A 21,450-nucleotide genomic window follows, 5' to 3' on the forward strand; every position below is an offset into this window, starting at 1 on the left:
GTTCTCCAAAACCTAAAAGCGTAAAGTTAGCCGTGAATGTTTTGTGTAAATCTGAGCAATTTCGGAGTCGGTGTTTCATGTTAGCAATTTTTAAACAAAAATGCAGCAGCAAAACAAACAGGAGTCGATGCTGACAAATATGTTAGTGGACACGCTTTTAGCCATACAGTCCCGGAACAGGCATTCCTAACTGTCACCTTGGTTTCCTTTTGAAAAATTTACATTTGCTTCTTAGGGATTTACATTGCTAGATTAGTGCAAAGCTAAACAACAGTGCTTAATTTTTATATATATATATATATATATATATATATATATATATACACACACACACACATATTGCTCATAAATATTTTTTTCCCCCTCTGCTCTGTGGCTGTAGACAAGTTAGGAAAATATTGAGGATTTTAGGTATTTGGTAATGCTTTATAAAACTGGACAATGAGAATTAATAAGATGGAAACAAACTTAATTTTAGAATAAACCAGTGATTTTGATTATTTAGTTTTCATTTAAGGAATTCAGATTATGGGAATTCCTTGGTGGTCCAGTGGTTGGTTAGGACTCAGTGCTTTCACTGCCGTGGGCCCAGGTCCGATCCCTGGTTGGGGAACTAAGATTCTGCAAGCCTTGTGGCGTGGTCAAAAAAAAAAAAAAAAAAAAAAAAAAAGAAAGAAATTAAGATTAGGATCATACTAAGGAAAAAAGCTCATGGGATGGAAGATAATCTGTTAGGGCATGCTAGGATGGGTAAGTGGTGAGGATCTTGGAAATTCCTAGAAAGGATGTCAAATATAGAAATAGTGGGGGTGAGAGATTCAGCTGTGTAGAGGAGAAGTTATTCTAAAATGTAGCAATGACCACATTTTAATTTTTTATAGGCACCATGCCATGTAGAATTTTATCAAGTTAGGTTTCACCTAGATTTTTTTTCATGGAAAGAACCACAGGGTTCTTTTTCCTTTGGGTGATTCCTCATTTGCTTGATGAATTGTACTCTTTGCGGTGCGCGGGCTTCTCGTTGCGGTGGCTTCTCTTGTTGCAGAGCACGGGCTCCAGGCGCGCGGGCTTCGGTAGTTGTGGCTCGCCGGCTCTCGGGCGCAGGCTCAGTAGTTGTGGCTCATTGGCTCCAGAGCGCAGGCTCAGTAATTGTGGCGCACGGGCTTAGTTGCCCTGCGGCATGTGGGATCTTCCTGGAACGGGGCTCGAACCCGTGTCGCCTGCCTTGGCAGGTGGATTCTTAACCACTGCGCCACCAGCGAAGTCCCTCTTGATGAATTGTACTCTTGCTGTTGCAAAACTGTTGCTTTTCTTTGTGCCATCAACCCCCTTGGAATATGTAGAAAGTGATAAGCGGTACGAGTTTTGTACCTTGTTTGTGCTTCCCTTTTGGCGTAAACGCACCGAGAGCTTTTGTAGACTCAGATTTTGCCTTTCGCAGAAGCCTCTCTGCACATGGCCAAATGCACCACAGTCACCAGAAGAGCCCAGAGGCACATTCTCTTGTAGCTCAGCCGACAGGCCTCGGGGTTGAGTTTCTCTGTGTGCTGAGAATTATTGGGGGAGAAGGTATTCTGAAGTCTCAGTAGGCAAGATCTGTAGGCTGGGCACTTCCTCAGGGAGCTACAAGGGTTGCCCATGCATAGGCCAGATTCTAGAAGCTCCCGTGCTGGCTTTGAGGCTCCAAGTCCAGATCCTGCCCTGGTCTACTCTGGTTGGCTGGAATATGCAAGATCGCGCATTGTCTTTTATTCTTTTCATCTTTTCGTGTGTGATGGGAACCAAATTCTATCTAATGTGTTCAGTTCCGTGCTAAAAACATCTTTAATTTGACATTAATTGAACACCATCATATAAAGCACAGACATGTCTATGTGAGAAAAAAAGAAATCCACAGTGCTCTTTTAAATCAAGAACTTAACAACTGGCTTTTCCCCCCTCGTCTAGCAAGATAACAGGGAGATGTTTCGAAACGTTCGGCACATGATCTACGACCTTATTGAGTGGCGATCGCAGATTCTTTCTGGAACTCTGCCACAGGATGAGCTCAAAGAACTGAAGAAGAAAGTCACTGCCAAGATTGATTATGGAAACAGGTTTGTTTATTTGAAAGATGATTTCATGCTTACATTATCCAATATAATAGCATCCCCGTAAACCTTGAGGAGAATAGAATCCTATCTTACGATAAAACAAAATTTCTAACGTCAAAATAATGGCACGGGTTTCATTTTTAAAAGGATGAGCTGTTTTCTCTTGGATCCTGAAGATCAGGGGTTTTCTGAGTCACTGTTGAAAAGTATTCTTTTCAAGAAGATGGGCCTGGGATGACCTGTCATTGTCACTCTTTCAGAGGGGACCGCGCATTGATTCCCCTGACGGGGAACTTTTCCTTCCTGCTGACAGTATTTGACCTTGATTCCAGACATGGGGGTACTTTGTGTAGTAACAAAAGCACCAGGTTTCTTTCTGTGCAGTCCTGCGTTCTGAAAGTTGGAGGGGACATCGAAGGGCACCTTAAAACTTGGCACCAGTGTAGGGACGCCAGATTTGGCGAACAAAAATACAGCCAGCTGGTCTCTTCTCCATCATCCTATGTGTGGTTGAATTTGCTCCTTGCCATGTCTTCTCACAAGACTTTCAGGATCAAGCGATTCCTGGCCAAGGAACAAAAGGAGAATTGTCCTATTCCCCAACGGATTTGAATGAAAACTGGTAATAAAATCAGGTACAATTCCAAGAGAAGACATTGGAGAAGAACCAAGCTGGGTCTGTAAGGAGCCTCACGTGAGGTGGCACACATATTTATGCTGTGTCAAGGTCACTTGCATGTTACCGTATCTCTCTGAGGCCATCACTAGTATCTGAACAGCCGGATGTGTTTTATTTTTGTGTCAGTATTTCTGCACTAGTGCAGAAACTATTATTATTGGCTTAATAATAAATATGTGAGACCTTTTGTTGGAAAAAGTATACAGCCAGCTAAATTTGCATTTTCGATATGAACAACACGTAATTGTTTTACAGGAGTATGTCTCATGCAAAAGTTCCCATTTACAGCGGGGTGCCGCCCAGCTCTGCTTGAATGCCTTTGACAATGGTGCACTCACTCTCCCACAGAGATGCGTGTCCTGGTGTGGGCATGCATTTCTGATGCACAGTCATCCCAGCTCTCCCAGGTTCTGTAACCAGAATGAGGCCATGCCTTTTCTACCGGGTAACTATTTGACTGTTCATATAATGTCAGAGCTGCAAGAAGCCTTAAAAAGTATCTGGTCACAGGACCCCCAAATGCTGGTCTGTATCAGAATCAGTTGGCAAGCTTTCAAAATATAGCATCCTGGGAACCACTCCTTAAGATCCTGATTGCTGGCGTCTGCAATGCTGGCTAGAAATCCCAGTCTTTCAGAATAGACTTGGACTGTGACAGACAGCAGATTGGGAAACTACTGGTTTAGTCCAGCCTCCTCATTTTACACATTAGGATGTAAAGCTCAGAAAATAGCTCCATTCAGCTGAAGGGAGCCCTGGAAAAACTAAAGAAGTGTTTTGTAAGATCAGAATTATAACGGTTTTGTTTTCTGGTAATTCAGACTTTCAAGTGTGAAATGGTTTTAAAAGCTGCATTATTAGTAAGATGTAATGTTTGGATTAGAAAAGCCTACAGGAGAAGGCTTTTTAATGTTTTTTTCCCCCAGGAAGCCAGAGATTTCTGGGTATAGGATATGAGATATTGTTGCAGTGAAACCCTCTTCAAGACCACCTGCCTAAAAACCCAAACTTTTGGAGCTTTGCTTCTATTTTCTCTTGGAGTATCATATTTTGAACTTATGTCCAGAAACCACCTGCTTAATTTGGCTGTGGGAAGCCAAAGTACATTATGTCGTGGAACAATCTAGTTAAGAAAGGGAAGTATTTCCAAACGTAATTTACTACTTTGATAGGAAATGCAGTCCTTAACAAGATAGGTTTTTGCCCAAGGAACTCAGATCTACTCCATAACTTCTCTAAAGCCCAATACTCTGTGCATATCTTTCCAGTTCCTTCTTCAGAAAACAAAATAGTGAAAAATAAAATCACTGTGTTCACAGTCGGATTTTAAAATGGTTTCTGGGAGACATTTGAGAATGTGATTAAGGTCATGGACCATCTCTCTAGGAAAATGCACATACATAACACATACACACAGAATTTTGCACGTAATTTCAGGGCGTTCCCCCCGCCCCCCCCCTGCCAGAGGTGCTTTGGGCTTCCACGGATTTAGTTTCTAATGGTGTTAGAGTCCCTTGCTCTGCTGCAGTGTACCTTCACAGTGGAGGCTCAGTCTGGATTCAGAACCACCCGAGCACCAGCTGCTGAGAACAGCACATGGAATGGTTGGTGTGGAGATCCCTGAGAGACCACTTCCTGTGGCAGTTTCCACATGGCATTCCGGAAAGAGCATGGGCTCTGCCGTGAGAGGGTTCTGGCTCAGAATCCAGGCCCTGGGGTCTTTTAGATGTTTCTCTGAGCTTAGGTTTCCTCCTTTGTGAAATGGGTCTGACCAGCTGTACTGGCGGGCCTGAGGTACGTGGCAGGATGTACACAGCAGGCTGGAGCATGGCCAGAGCCTCTGCTTCTCAGGGAGCCTGATTCTGTGTGGCCTGCAGGACCTTCTGGTGAGTCTTCCTAAAGCCAGATGCTTTGTAGTTCTGCCCACGCCAGCACTGGCCCTGCCCACACCAGAACAGGAACCCCCACCCACCCTAAACAGCATTGACTCTGCCCATGCCAGCACTGGCCCTGCCCACATAAGAACAGATCCCACTTCATTAGCATTGGCTCCACCCACACCAGCACTGGCTCCTCCCAGGGGACGAGCAGTAATATTTAAGAGGGAGGGGCTTTCCCGAATTGGTGAATCTTGTTACAAAGACAGCTAATAAGAGCATATTCCTCACAATCATTACAACCACTAAGGTTCTTTTCATGCAAAGGGAAAAGCCTCTGTTCGTTTAAAAGCCCGTTTACCCTGGGCTGCCGACAGGCCCAGTTGGTCTTGTTTCACCATCCGTGAATTTGCTCAGTAGACATATTAACAGGACAAAATGAGGTTTTTGTGATTTCCTTGCACAAATAGTGCAGTGGCCCAGCACAACTGACAAAACTGAACCTGCTTGACACGTTATTAGACTCATTCACCTATAGCTTTAAGGTGTGTGACCTTAGGAGGAGTCAGAGATTAGTTCATCTAAATGGAGGTTTTACTGCCAAGTCAACTTTCCTCTTCAACTTGTAACTGTTAAAGCTATTCTCTAACTGAAATTTATCTTCATTTCAAAAGATGTTTTCCTTTGTTGTATGGTTAAAAAAAATAAAAACGCCCCGCTTCTATAGACTTGTTAATAGCAGGAAGAAAAATCCGAAAGGCAAAGTGTAAGGCATCTGTGGTTAAGATCCTCACGTCTTATTAAAAGAAAACCAGAACACACCACCGTAGCACAGCTCTTGGTTTCTTTCTTTATATAATTGCCTTTGTTTGTTCTTTAAATAAAAATTGTGGTAAAAATCACCTATTTCGTTGGATTTGGGGAAATGGAGAGAATGTTGCCAAAAAACATTTCCAGATACAGACGGACAGGTTTATTAGTCAGATGCTGCCTGTGTTTTAAGGTGGCTACTACATTTAGCCATCTGGCCAGAAAGAGGCTTAACATCTCTGTGGATGACTTCCGTACGTTCCGTGTTGAAACAGTAGAACGTCTTTATCGAAAATCTTCTGTTGGGCTAATTAAGGGATTAGAACTGACTCTAGGTAGAAGGAAAGTAGTGCAGTAGAAGCTGCCAGAGACCGTGGTGAGGAAATGGAGTGGTGGGTGTGCCTCTGCTCCAGCTTTTCCTTCCTCCCACCTCTCCCCAGCCACCAGCTGTATATATTTGGGCATATTGGTGGGCCTGTGACTGTACATACGTACACATACACACAGAGATTTATATACACACATGTGCCACAGCATATACATGGCATGTGTGTACTTTAAACTGTCCATACAGGGCTTCCCTGGTGGCGCAGTGGTTGAGAGTCCGCCTGCCGATGCAGGGGACGCGGGTTCGTGCCCCGGTCCGGGAAGATCCCACATGCCGCGGAGCGGCTGGGCCCGTGAGCCACGGCCGCTGAGCCTGCGTGTCTGGAGCCTGTCCTCTGCAATGGGAGAGGCCACAACAGTGAGAGGCCCGTGTACCGCAAAAACAAAAACAAAAACAAAACAAAATTGTCCATACAGTTCACATGGTAATTAGCAACGTACATTTCATTTGGACTTTGTAGATCTGTAAGACAAAGCCACTACGGCAATGGAAGTAAAAACTGAATAAGTTTTTTTTTTTTTAATTCCAAAGGTATACATTTTAAGTTAAAGGCGGTGACCTTGCAGAATTGTGTTTCCTAATACTGTGTGGGTGACCCCGACTTTCGGTGATGTTTTCTGCTCAGGTGCTGGGACTGAAGTTTGTTAGAGAATTCAGAGCCCTTGGGTTGTGAAGTTCTGAATTCTTGTTGTTCTAGGATCCTTGATTTGGACTTGGTGGTGAGAGATGAAGATGGGAACATTCTGGATCCAGAACTAACTAGCACGATTAGTCTTTTCAGAGCTCACGAAGTAGCTTCTAAACAAGTGGAGGAAAGATTACAAGAAGAAAAGGTAAGTTCACCTCTCTGTAATATGCCATTTACACATGGAACACATTTTCTCAGCAGCAGTTTACTACATTAGTAAAACATCACCACTGATGCCCATTACGTGCACTGAAAACGACCTGAAAAGGCACAGCTGCACAGTATATTTCATACGACGAGGGGTGGAATGGAGCCCAGCATCAAAACATGCTGCTGATGACCTGAAAGCATTTCAACTCTTGCGAGGGGTGTGCTTCAGCTCAGGGGGCAGGGTTTTAATGACATTGGCTTTGTGGTCTTAGCTCGTGGGAAACAATACTCGATTCTGTGTTTCCTCTGATAGGAGGAGGAGAGTGACATATCTAAGCTCAACGATCTTATTTGCAAAGCAGAAATAGAGACACAGACGTAGAGAACAAATGTATGGATACCGAGGAGGAACGGGGGGTGGGAAGAACTGGGAGATTGGGATTGACACATATATACTATTGATGCTACGTATAAAACAGACAACTAATGAGAGCGTACTGTATAGCACAGGGAACTCTACTCAATGCATTGTGGTGACCTAAATGGGAAGGAAGTCCAAAAAAGTGGGGATATATGTACAGTAGAAACGAACACAACATTGTGAAGCAACTATGCTCCAATAAGAATTAATTAAACAAAATAAGCTCAATGAGGGCGGGGACACGTATCTTATTGATCTTTTCCATCTTCCATGGCCTTTAATGGTATCTTGTATGTAGTTGACACCGAGAACTCGATTGCCTGATTGAGCCATCCATTCATTCAGCAGCTGTTGAGCACCTACTCTGTGCCAGGTACTGAGGCCATAATGATGAATAACAGAGATGTCCTCGGAGGGTTTGATCTAATGGGAGAACCAAAAAGTAGACAAGCAACTCCACATGTAGTCTCCGTTCTGATTCATTGACTGGGCCCCTAAGTGTTTTGTATCTGCAAATACTCCGTATAAGCTGTTATGCGACTGGGACCATTGCACAGGGCACTGTTATTTTCAGTTGGGTGCGTGCCTGTGATGAGAGTGTCAGGTGAAGACAAGGAAGACGCTGCATGAACGGCTTTGCTGTGTTACTGCAGCTAGTTTCACATGGTTTTCTGTTCTGTAGGGAATGAACAAAGCAAGGGGTAGCCAAGAGTGTTGCTCTTGTCGACTTTCTGTTGTATTGTTTTATTTCCACTGACAGTCTCAGAAGCAGAACATAGACATTAACAGACAAGCCAAGTTTGCTGCCACCCCTTCTCTGGCCTTGTTTGTTAACCTCAAAAACGTGGTGTGTAAAATCGGAGAAGATGCGGAAGTGCTCATGTCTCTGTATGACCCCGTGGAGTCCAAGTTCATCAGGTCAGTGACATTCCCTGGCTGCTGTCTTTCCTCTTTGGTTACTGTTGGGAAGATGGCCTCAGGACCCCCCATAAAGTCTTGCTCTTGCAGGGAGCCCTAGGGGTGATCAGCTGGCCAGACTTCCCCCAGGTAGCTTTCCTGCACGTACGTGGATATTTGACGGTAAAGCTGAGTCTTGTAATGTTATAAGGACCTCGCAACTGCAGCTTGAAGTCATGCTTCCTATGTTGTCTTTAGAGGATGTTTTGTTTGTTGCCCCCGCCCCCCCCCAAGCCCCACCCGATGTATTGCTCTTGTCTTAATCTTGCTTTTTCGAGCTTTGGTTCTCTGTGAATGTCATTTCTGGACCTTTGACCTACTGTTATTTCTCTGAGATGGTTGGTGGAATACAGTGTCTAGAACGGTGCCTGCTATGTAAAGGCTCTCAAAGAATGTTCAATAAAATATTGTAAATCCCATCTCTGCCATGTCTGTCCTTTCTCATGTGCTCTCTTTCTCAGTTCTTGTTTTTGTTCCTCAGTATAACTTTCTCTTTGTCCAGAGGGAAAAAGTATGGTTTAAACTGTGTGTGTCTGTGTGTGTGTGTGTGTGTGTGTGTGTGTGTGTGTGTGTTTTAAAAGTCTAGAATCTTCACTCGTATTTTTGAAAATTTAAAAACTTAGTATATGACAGAAGACAGAACAAATTTCATTGCCACTTCTGATAAGGACTTTATTTCTTCTTGTTGTAGGATTCAGTATGTATTTTTAGGTCATGTTTGGTTTGTGTCAGGCTCTGAAATAATCAGGCAGTTTTACTTTATACTATAAATGAATGAATGGTGAATGTGAGACTATAATTGTTCCAAATGAACAGATACGCTTTTCATAATAAACTTTTAACATATACACACAACTGTGTAAAATAAACAACAGCGACCTACTGTATAGCACAGGGAACTATATTCAGTGTCTTGTAATAACCTATAATGGAAGAGAATCTGAAGAAGAATACATATGTATATAACTGAATCACTGTACTGTGCACCTGAAACTAACACAACATTGTAAATTAACTATACTTCAATTTAAAAAAGTGGTTAAAAAAGTAATAAAAGCTTTGAAATGCCATTTGCATATAGTTCCTTTGGAATTATAACCCTGAGCATCCAAAATTAAAACCTCAAGGATTTTGTATAGGCCGTCCTTGCATACTACCCTGTATGGAAATTGCTTATATGTTAATGGCAGACAGCTGTATCTGATGTGGTTGATATTTCTGAACCCATTTAGTTGTCTGCGTAGTGGACCTGCGTGGTATTAATTAAAAGTCAGTGTGGATGTACATTTGGTACCCTGTTCTATTTGGGAAATTAATTTGCTTTTATTTCTTTTTTTCAAGTGAAAACTACCTGGTTCGCTGGTCAAGTTCAGGATTGCCTAAAGATATAGACAGATTACATAACTTGCGAGCTGTTTTCACTGTAAGTGCATCCACAGATGTTCATTTGAATTGCTCACCATTCTAATGACTATTTTTAATGACCGCTGTCTGACTTCTCACCACACTGGAGCATGGGACCTTGGGATGCCTTTAATACTTGTTAATTTACTATAATAACATAACCGCCCAGGGATCTCCTGGGTCTCTAGCTACCCTTAGAATCCCCATGACAAAGTTGTGTACTTCATTACGTTGAGTATGTCTCTTAAACTTGGATCTTAAGTTCATTTAATGCTAATTGACTTTTGTGATTCAGCTCCTTTTTGTCTTGTGAATGACTTATTAAAATGCTAAAAACTGGTTGGAGAAAAGAGTCGCAATCCATCTTTCTACTGTCTGTTTCAATTGAACCTGCATTGAATAATGGTTCTCCAAAATAACTTACGGAAATTAATATTTCTAGGATCTCGGAAGCAAAGACCTGAAAAGGGAGAAAATCAGTTTTGTGTGTCAGATTGTTCGAGTGGGTCGCATGGAACTGAGAGACAATAACACAAGGAAGCTGACCTCCGGCTTGCGGCGGCCTTTCGGGGTGGCCGGTAATCCACTTCTTTCCTTTTTCTTAAGAGTTTCAAGATCATCACCTTTGCCGTGAATACGAGCTGCCGTTGAATATTGGACAGCGGGCTGCTTGCTTTATAAGCTTTTCTGTTGGAGAGAAAAAAAAAATGTATTCGTTCTTCTCTGCATGCGTTCAGGTCCACATTCAGCTCAGGGTCTTTGCTCCACAAGCTTCAGGTGCAAATTGTATATTTGGTTTGAAAGTGGATCCTGTCTCCTGGAGGAGACCCTGACCCACATGCTCATCCTGGAGGGAAACCAGTCACTGGAGGGTTGCAGGCTTTCTGGACTTGGCGATTGATAGATTTAGGAATGAATTTACACAGAATGGTCCAAGGGATGAAAAGGTAGAAGGAGCAGAAAGCCCGGAGAGGACAGAGTTCTCTTCAAATAGGGGCCTTTTATCCTGCGGACGTGTGCTCTGTTTTTGTTCTGTTTTTGGTGACAGCACAAGTAAAGGGAGTGATGAGTTATCTCTGTGGAGGGGAGAGGAAAGTGTCCCCAGGACGTCCTGATTAGTTGACCTCTTGCAGTGTCACTCTCAGTTTTCACCGTTTGGGAAGTGATTTTCTCCACGATTTGGCGGCTGCAGTGGAGTTTCATTGCGCAGCCCTCTATTTCTTCCTGTCCTTTCTGTGGTTCTTGGGATTTATATCAATAGGTATGTGAGAAAATTCTTCCTTTCTGATACATCACTGGATTTCTTGTATGAGCAGAGATGGAAGGACTCTTTACCTAGGCTACCGGGAAACTCAGGGCTTAGTTTCGTTTCGTTTTGTTTTGGCCCATTTTAAACAGATTTTATTTTTAGAGCAGTTTTAGGTTCAGAGCAAAAGGGAGCAGTGGGGTGAGGTAGGGAGGGGGCAAGCGATCTCTTACCGTCCACGTTCATCCCAGAGGGCTGGCTTTCCTGAGCTGTTGAGCTGGTGTGTTTCTGTAGATGCTACGTAAGGACCTGAGCCTTCTGCTTATGTGTTTCCCAACTTCCTACTCCTGTCTGCTCTGAGACGGAGGGAGGACATTTCATCGTGCGATGTGGCCATGTACACTTTGGGCACAAAAGGTAAATCTTTTAAGGCAACGATTCTCAGCCCTAAGTGTATTTCTCATTTGCATTTATACAATCACATACACAGCCTGGGGAGCTATTAAAACATATTCTTGCCCAGGTGTGCGGTGCACATCCTTGAACTTGGATCTTTGTGTCTCTTCTGACTGTTGGGAGAGGACGAACCCCTAGAAGTGGATGCTGTGTATCTTGGCCACCTGGATGTGTGGTGCCCAGTGGCTGTGAGCAGGCTGTGGGGAGTTGTCACTCGAGCCTGCTTCTCATCCCTGCCTTCTTGGCTTTCTACCTGTGCTGTCCCTCCTCCATCACCAGCATCCTGACGCCGCCTTCCGTCTACCCCCTGCATCGTGTGATGTCATGTTTCTGGGCCATTTAGATCCTCCTCTGTCACACACCTTTGGTGACTACATACAGCTGGACTCTTGGCTTTCTTTTTTTTTTTTAATAGATCTTTATTGGAGTGTAATTGCTTCACAACACTGTGTTAGTTTCTGTTGTACAACAAAGTGAATCAGCTATACATATTCATATATCCCCATATCCCCTCTCTCTTGCATCTCCCTCCCACCCTCCCTATCCCACCCCTCTAGGTGGTCACAGAGCACCGAGCTGATCTCCCTGTGCTATGCGGCTGCTTCCCACTAGCTATCTGTTTTACATTTGGTAGTGTATATATGTCCATGCCACTCTCTCACTTTGCTCCAGCTCCCCCCCACCGTCCTCAAGTCCATTTTCTACGTCTGTGTCTTTATTCCTGACCTGCCCCTAGGTTCTTTGGAACCTTTTTTTTTTTTTTTAGATTCCATATATATGTGTTAGCATACGGTATTTGTTTTTGTCTTTCTGACTGACTTCACTCTGTATGACAGACTCTAGGTCCATCCAGCTCATTGCAAATAACTCCCTTTTATGGCTGAGTAATATTCCATTGTGTATATGCGCCACATCTTCTTTATCCATTCCTCTGTCGATGGACACTGTGGTTGCTTCCATGTCCTGGCTATTGTAAACGGTGCTGCAGTGAACATTGGGGTACATGTCTCTTTTTTGAATTATGGTTTTCTCAGGGTATCTGCCCAGTAGTGGACTCTTGGCTTTCTTAAGATGGACCCTCATACCTGAACATAGAAACGCTTGGGCTCTTACTTTGGGGGTGACGCCCCCAAGTCCTTCATTCTTCCCTGGGCAACGGGGACCTTTGATGCCCAAAGTCCCAATCACAGCGAGAACTTTCTTCACCAGGGCCTGTGTGCTGAAGACCAGTGAGGGAAAGACATGGTGATGGGCGATTTCAACGCCTTTCCCTCTGAGACTGGGCTGGGGGCCCAAAGGGGCTGTCACTCCCAGGAAGTAGCAGAGCTAAGGCTGCTTTCAACTTACTGGTGCTCAGACCTAGGTTGTGTTTCTTGCTCACATGCTGCCTTCCTGCCAGTAGTTGCTGGGCTCCTGGATGTGTCCAGGGCTAGAGACGGGGCTTTGACAAGGGAGCTGGATTATCAGAGAGACTCATAGTCAGCTGGTGGGATGAGTCCCAGAGGAGAGAGGTCTGTGGACACAGGAGAGCTGCTCACTGTGGCCTGGGCTGCAGGAGGTAGTCTCCTGGGTTCAGACTCACTTGTTCTGACCCATATAGAGCCAGTTGTCTGAGCTGCTGCTGCAAATACCGAAGGCTGATTGGACTTGGGCTGAAAAATGAGCTCTATTTGTTGGTTCAGAACTGGTGGTAAAGATGTAGTCTTGGCCATATGAGCATCTTAACAACAGGAGGGATGCTTCTGTTCTGGTCCTGCAAATCCCTTCCCCCTTTTTAGGGTGGAGGGAGGTGGTAGAAATGGTCCCCGTTTTTAATATATGATTGTATGTTGTTGAAGAGGGCACCGTGCAGAAGGAATTAAGTGAGGCGTGTTGCTCACTTACCTGCAGTCAGTTGTAGCCGAGCAGAGACAGAGCACGTGTCCGGTGCCCCTAGGGCTCTTCTCGGGGTTTCTCGCTGTGGTGGTCTGAGCTGGGCATCGGTGATGTTCCAGCTGCCAGATTTGGGGCAAATTCATTCAGGTCTTTGAGCCTAGTTTCCTCAGCCATACAGTAGGTGAGTGAGGGGATTAGCTGTCCAGTGTGTCTTGCAATGGTGTCCACGGATGCCAGCACGGGGTGGGTAAACCGTAGCCACTTGATGTACTGTTTCCTTGTTGGGGCCGTGCAGTGGCTGATGTGAGGCTCCAGAACGGTGCTGTCCAGTGTGGTCGCCCTGCCACGTGCGGCTATTTTGGCATAAGAATGAAATCAGAGTAAAAATTCAGTTCCTCCATTCCACCGGCCACATTTCAGACGCTCCTTGATTTCATCAACACACAAGGTTCTATTGGAAAATGCAACTCAGTCGGTGCCAGTTGGGTAATAGACAAAGGAATTTATTAAGTGGAACTCTGCTGTTTAAGCCCCAACCCCATTTGGGCTGGTGTTTTCTGATAACTTGATTGGTCTTTCAAACGTGGAAATACTTTAAACTTGAATATAAGAAAATTCCACCAGTTTATGCTTGTTGTTGGTCAGAGGACATTCCGATGTTCTTTTGTTTGTTTGTCTTCCATGATGATAGCATTTAAGCAAAACCGCCTCTGTTCTTTTCTTGTCCCCAGTGATGGATGTAACAGATATAATAAATGGAAAAGTAGATGATGAAGACAAACAGCATTTCATTCCCTTTCAGCCGTAAGTATGGGGCAAAGTACTTAACCAGATAGAATATGGAAAATGTATGTTTGTAATAATTATCTTTATAATTCAGTTTATAAATTCAGCACAAACAGGAATTGATTATTGAATAATAATGAAACATCTGTTTAGTCGCTGCTCTAGTGAAGGGCATTTTTGTAGTCGCAAGAAACCTGGGTTACAGTTTATGGTCTTGCGAGTAGAAGATTTTACGTGTGATCCCTGACGTGCCTTATCCTGTGGGACGCTCAGAATTACAATTCCAATCTGAGCATGCATGTTTCTTCACATAATTGATTTATTCTAGTAGCTATTCACAGTTTCAAAGTACAGTAGTTTCAAATTCCTCATGGGAAGTTGCTGTCTTCAAAATAAAAAAACCGCACACAAGAAGAACGAATTCTTTTGTAACTTGTGATTTTTCTGTCTCTGGGGCTGCCTCGAGTGGACGTTGTCTGTGCTTTGCCATTTTTAGGGTTTGTCTAGTTCTGGCCTGAAGTCTATAGAGAGGTGTGCTGGGAAAGCACTTGGAGGAGATTCATTAAATTGATTCTCCGATTTGAAGGTAGTTCCCGTGGAAAAGGTTGAAAGAATTGGTGTTATTTCCCTGGAGATTAAAGCCAGAGGGCGCCTGGATAATGGTCTGTAGTCCCTTCAAGGGCACTTCTCCACCTTAGACAGAGAGAAAGGAGGAGGAATTAGAGGGGTTTAGGTTAACTACAAGAGGGGGCTTCCTCCTGGCGGTGTGAAATCTTAGAAGACAGAGTAAAGGATAAATTGAGTTAGAATGACCTGTCATAGTGCCCTGCATTCTGTCTTTTCTCCTCATTTCTCTTTCTACTTAAGTGATTCCAGGCTTGAAAGAAATTTTATTTTAGCCAGTTCTGGTTGTTTTCAGATGTTGGTTGAGGGGGCTTGGAGGTTGGCGGGTGGTGCGGGGAGTCCTGTCCTGGGGGGATGGGGGAGCAGGAGGTGGTCTCCCTTTGCACCCCTGTCTTTGCACGACGGACCGCGCCTTCAGCCCCGGGCTTGAGAACCACTTGTTCAAGGTGGAACAGAGTGTTTTCCTTTACAGGCAGGTGATCTGGTCAGACAGCATCTTGAAGCATGGCTCAGTAGGCATTTAGAATAACAGAAAACATTGCATTAATGTGCTTGAAATTGAGGTTCGCTTTTACGTATCTCACCACACAACTGGAGGCGAAGGTTTTTTGTGGCTTCATTGCTTTAGATTTATTCTTCTGTCCAACACTGTAACCACTAGCCACATGTGGCCATTTCAGTTCATGAAAATTAACTAAAATTAAATATTTAGTGCGTCCATCACACTAGTTCCATTTAAAGTCTTCAGTACCACAGGTGGCCAGTGGCTACCAGATTGGTCAGTGCAGGTAGAGACCATTCCCGTCATCATAGAACGTTCTGTTGGAACGTGATACTTTGGAATCATACCTGGTGAAGAGAGTTACAAAGGGAACTCCATTCTGCAGAATCTGGAAGTTTCTTTAGTAAACAAGGAGAACATAATCTTGGAACATGGGCAGATATTGAGGTAATAACTAAAACACACCATTATAAAACGATACTATTAAGTTGCCCATGAGAAAAACAATGCAGCCCAGTGATGTTTTGAATGCCGTTTTATTCATTAGACCTCAGAGTTTCTTGATGCCCAAATGCACCAGTGCATTGAAATTACCTGTTGCCTACTAGTGTCTTCTGGGAAAAGTCAAGGGAAGAAGAAAACTTGGGTTACGGTTTGAAAAGTGAGGGGGGTTAGTTTTAGACTCACTAATCTCAATTTCACCGGGACTTGTTATGACCTATTTGAGGTGGCATCTTGCTGCCACCTTTTTCTCTCTTGTAGTGAAATGTCCACTTTAATTACATGTTCACTTCTTACTGTAATTTGTGACTTCCTGCTCCATTAAAGGAAGACTGATATACAGATTCATATGGTCAGTGTTAGAAACAAAAGAGAAGCATGATTTTAATAGCAAAATAAGCAATGGAAGTAGTTCTTTGGGAAATGCCATGCTAATGAAACCCATTTTTTGCTCCATTAAAACTGATTTGTTATACCACAGGATACATTTTAGGGAAGGAAGCATAGAGTACATTTCTCTCTCTCTGTTTTTTTTTTTTTTTGCGGTACGCGGGCCTCTCCCCGCTGTGGCCTCTCCCGTTGCGGAGCACAGGCTCCGGACGCGCAGGCTCAGCGGCCATGGCTCACGGGCCCAGCCGCTCCGCGGCATGTGGGATCTTCCCGGACCGGGGCACGAACCCGCGTGCCCTGCATCGGCAGGCGGACTCTCAACCACTGCGCCACCAGGGAAGCCCCCTCTCTGTCTTTCTTAACTTGGTGAAGTAAATGAAAACAGGACTCAGCTTTCTTGAGTAACGTGGGCTCAAGTGATGAATAGCGCTTGTCCTAGTTTCCAGGAATAATTGTAGACATTATGTACCTGATGTACATTTTCTCACTTGTTGCATATTGTGCTTTGCTGTGCTACACAGTATTTCCCTTTGCCCATGTCGCCCGTTTGTTTCTGTTTTCTCAGTCCTAGTGCAGCTTCTATTAAAAGCTCCTGATCCATGAGTCCCCAAAACATTGATGATTTACATTCATAATTGTGTCACAGTTTTACTCTTCAGGCGTGGTAGTTGTGTTCTCTGAGGATTATGCCACTCTTTTCACATTTAATTATTTTAGGCTACGTTGAGTACACAGTCTGATGGAGCAGAGTGGTTGCTACCCAAGCTTCCCAAGCAGTTAGGTCCGAGGGATCTTTTGTTTTTTTTGGTCTTGGTTTTGCTTTTCCCTTCAAAGCACCCACCCCTTGACCTATGCTATATGGTCAAGAATTAATGAAAAAGAAGAAATGGTCCTAAACATTCCTTGGGATTAAATGCTGTTCGGCCATGTTATTTTCAGATAAGTTCCCTTTTAGTAAGTTGTCTGATAGACATGGAGTGGTGCCCTGGTTCACCTTTATTTCCCGGGGGTGGGGCCGACCTCGTTCGCTTTACTCCTCTTGTGCGGTTCAGCATTTTCCTGATCAGTGCTCTTCCCTGTCTCTCTTGTCACCTATCCTGTCCTTTGTCGTGCATTGACTTGTGATGACTCTCTCTCGCACTCGGTGATGATGATCTCTTGTGTTCCCTTGTTACCGTGACCTCTGGGTCCCTGTGCCCCTTTGTCTCCTGTGGTCTTGGTCGTCCCGTGCCCTCCAGGCTCGCGTTGGACGACGCCATTCGACACAAGCCGCTGAACATGTCATCCCGTTTTTCACCCAGGGTGGCGGGGGAGAATGACTTCCTTCAGACTGTTATAAACAAAGTCATTGCTGCCAAAGAAGTCAACCACAAGGGCCAGGGTATGTATTCTATGGTTTTGTTTCTATAAGAGTCCATTTGCATGAACTTGGGAACGTGCTGTGGTTTGAATTTTAGTTTGATGATGATGATGACGATGATGACGATGAGATTGATGATGATGATGAAAATGACAACAGTGATTGATGCTGATAATGACATGATGATGATAATGGTGATGATAATGATGGTGATATTGATACGATGATAATGACAATGATGGTGATGATGTTGATGACGATGATGATGATGATGATGATAACAGTGATACTGATGGTGGTGGTGCTGCTGACGCTGATGATGATGGTGGCAGGGTTGGGTAATGATGTACTCGCTGTCCCTGATGTACGGCCTGTGAGGGTTTTCTTGCCGATCATCTTTTTTTTTTTTTTTAACATCTTTATTGGAGTATAATTGCTTTACAATGGTGTGTTAGTTTCTGCTTTATAACAAAGTGAATCAGTTATACATATACATATGTTCCCATATCTGTTCCCTCTTGCGTCTCCCTTTCTCCCACCCTCCCTATCCCACCCCTCCAGGCGGTCACAAAGCACCGAGCCGATATCCCTGTGCCATGCGGCTGCTTCCCACTAGCTACCTACCTTACGTTTGTTAGTGTATATATATCCATGCCTCTCTCTCGCCGTGTCACAGCTCAGCCTTCCCCCTCCCCATATCCTCAAGTCTGTTCTCCAGTAGGTCTGCGTCTTTATTCCTATCTTACCCCTAGGTTCTTCATGACATTTTTTTTCTTAAATTCCATATATATGTGTTAGCATACGGTATTTGTCTTTTTCTTTCTGACTTACTTCACTCTGTATGACAGACTCTAGGTCTATCCACCTCATTACAAATAGCTCAATTTCGTTTCTTTTTATGGCTGAGTAATATTCCATTGTGTATATGTGCCACATCTTCTTTATCCGTTCATCCGATGATGGGCACTTGGGTTGTTTCCATCTCCGGGCTATCTTGCCGATCATCTTTGTAAACATTGCTGAGAGCCAAGCTCCTGGATGAGAGGAGAAAACTGACTAGGATACGATGAAATGTTTGGAAAGAGCCCAGGGTTGATAGGACTGGAAGCAGCTCCTCTGTTTGCTTTCCTCAGACTTCTGCAGCCACCTCCTCTGTTCAGAACACTTGAATGACTTCACAAGAGAAGAAAATAACTGTCCACTGCCTGTGATTTCACCTTGCTGTTTAGAGACACAGAGACATTCAACATCACCCACCTCCCCACGTGCTCTTCTCGCTGGTTTTTTCTCTCTCACTCGTGTTGTGAACTAATCACTGCCACCTTGTTTTCCGGGGCTCTCGCACCCCGTACCCCTGAGATAGTGGCTCCATTTCGCAGACTGGCTCCCCTTCAGTTTTGTAATCGAGGGGATTTCTCCTCCCCTGCTCCCCAGCCTGCAGTCATCATTTTTAATCCCACGCTGACAAGTTTCCCAGCGGCTGACCCTCTGTTGGCAGAGGCGATGAATCAGTCACCACGGGCTGGTGACAGCTGGCACTCGGCTGGCCAGGAGGGCTGCCGGAAAACAAGTGTTTACTGAGGCCCCGCTTCCAGCTGGAAGGGAAGTTGGGGGAGTCACCTTCTGAGTTGCTCCGACCTGAGGCTGCTTTTAGCACCCGTGGGAATATCCATTCCTCAGTCCTTGATTAGATGCAGACTTAACCATAAACTCAGTAGAGCTGAGGTGAACAGACCTGCTTCATTGTCTAGTTACCTTATGTCACCAGACTTTTAAGAAACAATTATCTTGATTCATTTCCCATTGTTCTAAGGGAGAGCGTGAATCAAACCTAAAGAATGTCCTGGAGGAATTAACAGCCCCTATCCCTCTGCAGGGACTTTTTTGCCTTTCTTTTGATATGAACCACCCCCCTTCCCTGGAAAACAACAAAACAAAAACCCCAACCCAAAATGTGAATGAATCGTGGCCTCTCTAGACAGAATTTTCAGCTGACCCAGGACCCGTCTTCCCATAAATTACCAGCCCTCCCAATTTGCACTTTAACTGAAAACCGCAGGGAGATCCAATTAAAGCTGTTTGATGAGAGCGCTCTGAGGCAGTGGCCCCAGGCCCCAGGCCTCCGGCTCCTCTTGCAAAGTCATCAGAGTTTTGATACACTTTTATTACAGAGTCACGCAGGAAAAGTGGAGACTGGTGGCCGGCCAGCAGGAACTTGCTCACAGAGAGGACCCGTGGCCCGCCTCTGTCAGTCTCACTGGTATTGTGGCCAAAATCTGTGTCGCAGAGATGGACTGTTGCCAGGGGACCCCGATTCCTTGAACTCTGGGGGGAGGAGGGGTGCTTTCAGGTCACAGTGAGAGCTAAGTGACAAGAACATTGATTGTTTTCAGAGGGACCGTTGGTGCCTTCCTGAACCAAAATGCCCTTGGGCCACATCACTGGCTCAGGTTGACCTTGAACCGGAAGTGATGGAGTGACCTTTCGCCGGGGCTCACTCTCAGGCCTATTTCAGTGCATTACAGGGAGAGCTGAGAGGCCCGGGGCCCAGTGAATGCAGCATGGAGCGAGCTGCTAGGTTTGCGGAGTTTTGCCCAGTGGAGCCCCATGTTTCCATCCATGGTGACCCATCAGTTCACACAGTCAAGTGCACAGAGCTGTGGAAGGGACTTGGAGGGACATGGCCTGTCCCTTCTGAACTGGTCTCCAGGCTTTGGCCTAGTTTAGGTTAACATCTACATGTTTACTTGTTGCAATGGACATCTTTTATATTTAGCCCAAATTATTCTGAACCCAGAGGCGCTGGGCATTTTATGTGGACGGTGAGTCCTCCTCCACCCCCAGACGTCTGCTCCTGTTGTTTGAAATATAGCATATGCTAATACTCCCTTTTGTGTTTAGTTACTCTGGTTTAGCAAAAGTCAACTTGAATACACTTTTCCCTTGAAAATTGGCCTCATTTCCTCCTCTGAGGAAAGTGTTGGAAACCCAACGTAACTGGGCAAATTTAATCTCTGTGTTTAAATTGTGTTATAACAAGTTGTGTCACCAAGTTACTGGTTCATCAGCTAGTTGAGCAAGCTGGTACTTGTGAGAAAGCAAAGGTGTTGGAAAGACATCTTTACTTTTACGCTCTTAAATAATTATCTCAGCACGTCCTGCAAGTCCTTGAAAAGTGTCTTCGAGTTAGATTTATTCTGGAGATATTCCTTCCTTTGGGAGGTTTCGGGACTCAGACTCCTAAGATTTAGCTGCGTCCTGGTGTCCCCAGCAGGGAACAGGTTCATGTCAAGTGTCACGTGCAGTGATAATTCCCCTTGCACTTCTGTGAGCGTCCCTTTTCCCTGGTCTGCTCCACTGGAGGACAGAGCCAGGGGTTAGGTGCCCGGCACTCCAAGGGTCCGTCTGTTCACTCATCCTACAGGCCTGGAGCTGTGCCAGCTTGTGGTGCTTCTTTTTAATGTAAATTTATTTATTTATCTATTTATGGCTGTGTTGGGTCTCTGTTGCTGCGCGCAGGCTTTCTCTAGTTGTGGCGAGCGGGGGCTGTTCTTCGTTGTGGGCTCCTCATTGCTGTGGCTTCTCCTGTTGCGGAGCATGGGCTCTAGGTGCACGGGCTTCAGTAGTTGTGACTCTCAGGCTTTGCAGTGCAGGCTCGGTAGTTGTGGTGCACGGGCTTAGTTGCTCCGCGGCATGTGGGATCTTCCCGGATCAGGGATCGAACCCATGTCCCCTGCATTGGCAGGAGGGTTCTTAACCACTGCACCACCAGGGAAGTCCCGCTTATGGTGCTTTTGTGTGAGTTAGAAAGAGATGGTCTGTCCTCTGGGTGAGTGGGGAGACGTATCGCTGCCAGGATACACAGCTTGGTGAGCAGAGTGCAGGCTGGATTTAGCTCCCACTTGCCTTTCTTTGCTAGTTGCCTTGTGCAGTGCACATCCTGAGCAACGATACACGTGTCCCCGCTGGGGTGCTACCCCCTGACGACTCTTTAGAGACCTGTTTTTATTGGTTATGCTTCTCTCCTACTTCTTCAACTTTTCCTCTCATGGTCAGGAATTTTATATCTTAAAAAGAAAGAAAGGGGAAAAATATAGAAGGAAAGAAAAGAAAAGGAAACAAAAAATTCTCCCTCTGTCTCTGTACTGACTAGCTCTTGACTCCACTGTTGATTTCTCAGTGGAATCTTTCGCCTGCTGTCCGCCCTTCATCTCCTGTAACTTCTCTGTCCTTCTCCCAGCAG

The 21,450-nt window shown here is 44.9% G+C and overlaps 1 protein-coding gene across 4 annotated transcripts in view; it reads left to right on the forward strand.

The window, feature by feature from the left end:
- DOCK1 (dedicator of cytokinesis 1) overlaps positions 1 to 21,450 on the forward strand; it is a 522,558-nt gene that overhangs the window by 65,407 nt on the left and 435,701 nt on the right. For 3 of the 4 annotated variants that reach the window (XM_012531578.3, XM_033420739.2, XM_049696746.1), the window contains exons 6-12: positions 1,948 to 2,096; positions 6,545 to 6,680; positions 7,867 to 8,024; positions 9,405 to 9,486; positions 9,910 to 10,045; positions 13,776 to 13,848; positions 17,086 to 17,228. In XM_012531578.3, coding sequence (XP_012387032.1) covers positions 1,948 to 2,096; positions 6,545 to 6,680; positions 7,867 to 8,024; positions 9,405 to 9,486; positions 9,910 to 10,045; positions 13,776 to 13,848; positions 17,086 to 17,228 — 877 coding nt within the window. The remainder of the gene's footprint in view (positions 1 to 1,947; positions 2,097 to 6,544; positions 6,681 to 7,866; positions 8,025 to 9,404; positions 9,487 to 9,909; positions 10,046 to 13,775; positions 13,849 to 17,085; positions 17,229 to 21,450) is intronic. The other variant, XM_033420738.2, reaches the window with a different exon arrangement.

The sequence above is a fragment of the Orcinus orca genome, chromosome 14, assembly GCF_937001465.1.
Source record: "Orcinus orca chromosome 14, mOrcOrc1.1, whole genome shotgun sequence".
Lineage (NCBI taxonomy): Eukaryota > Metazoa > Chordata > Mammalia > Artiodactyla > Delphinidae > Orcinus > Orcinus orca.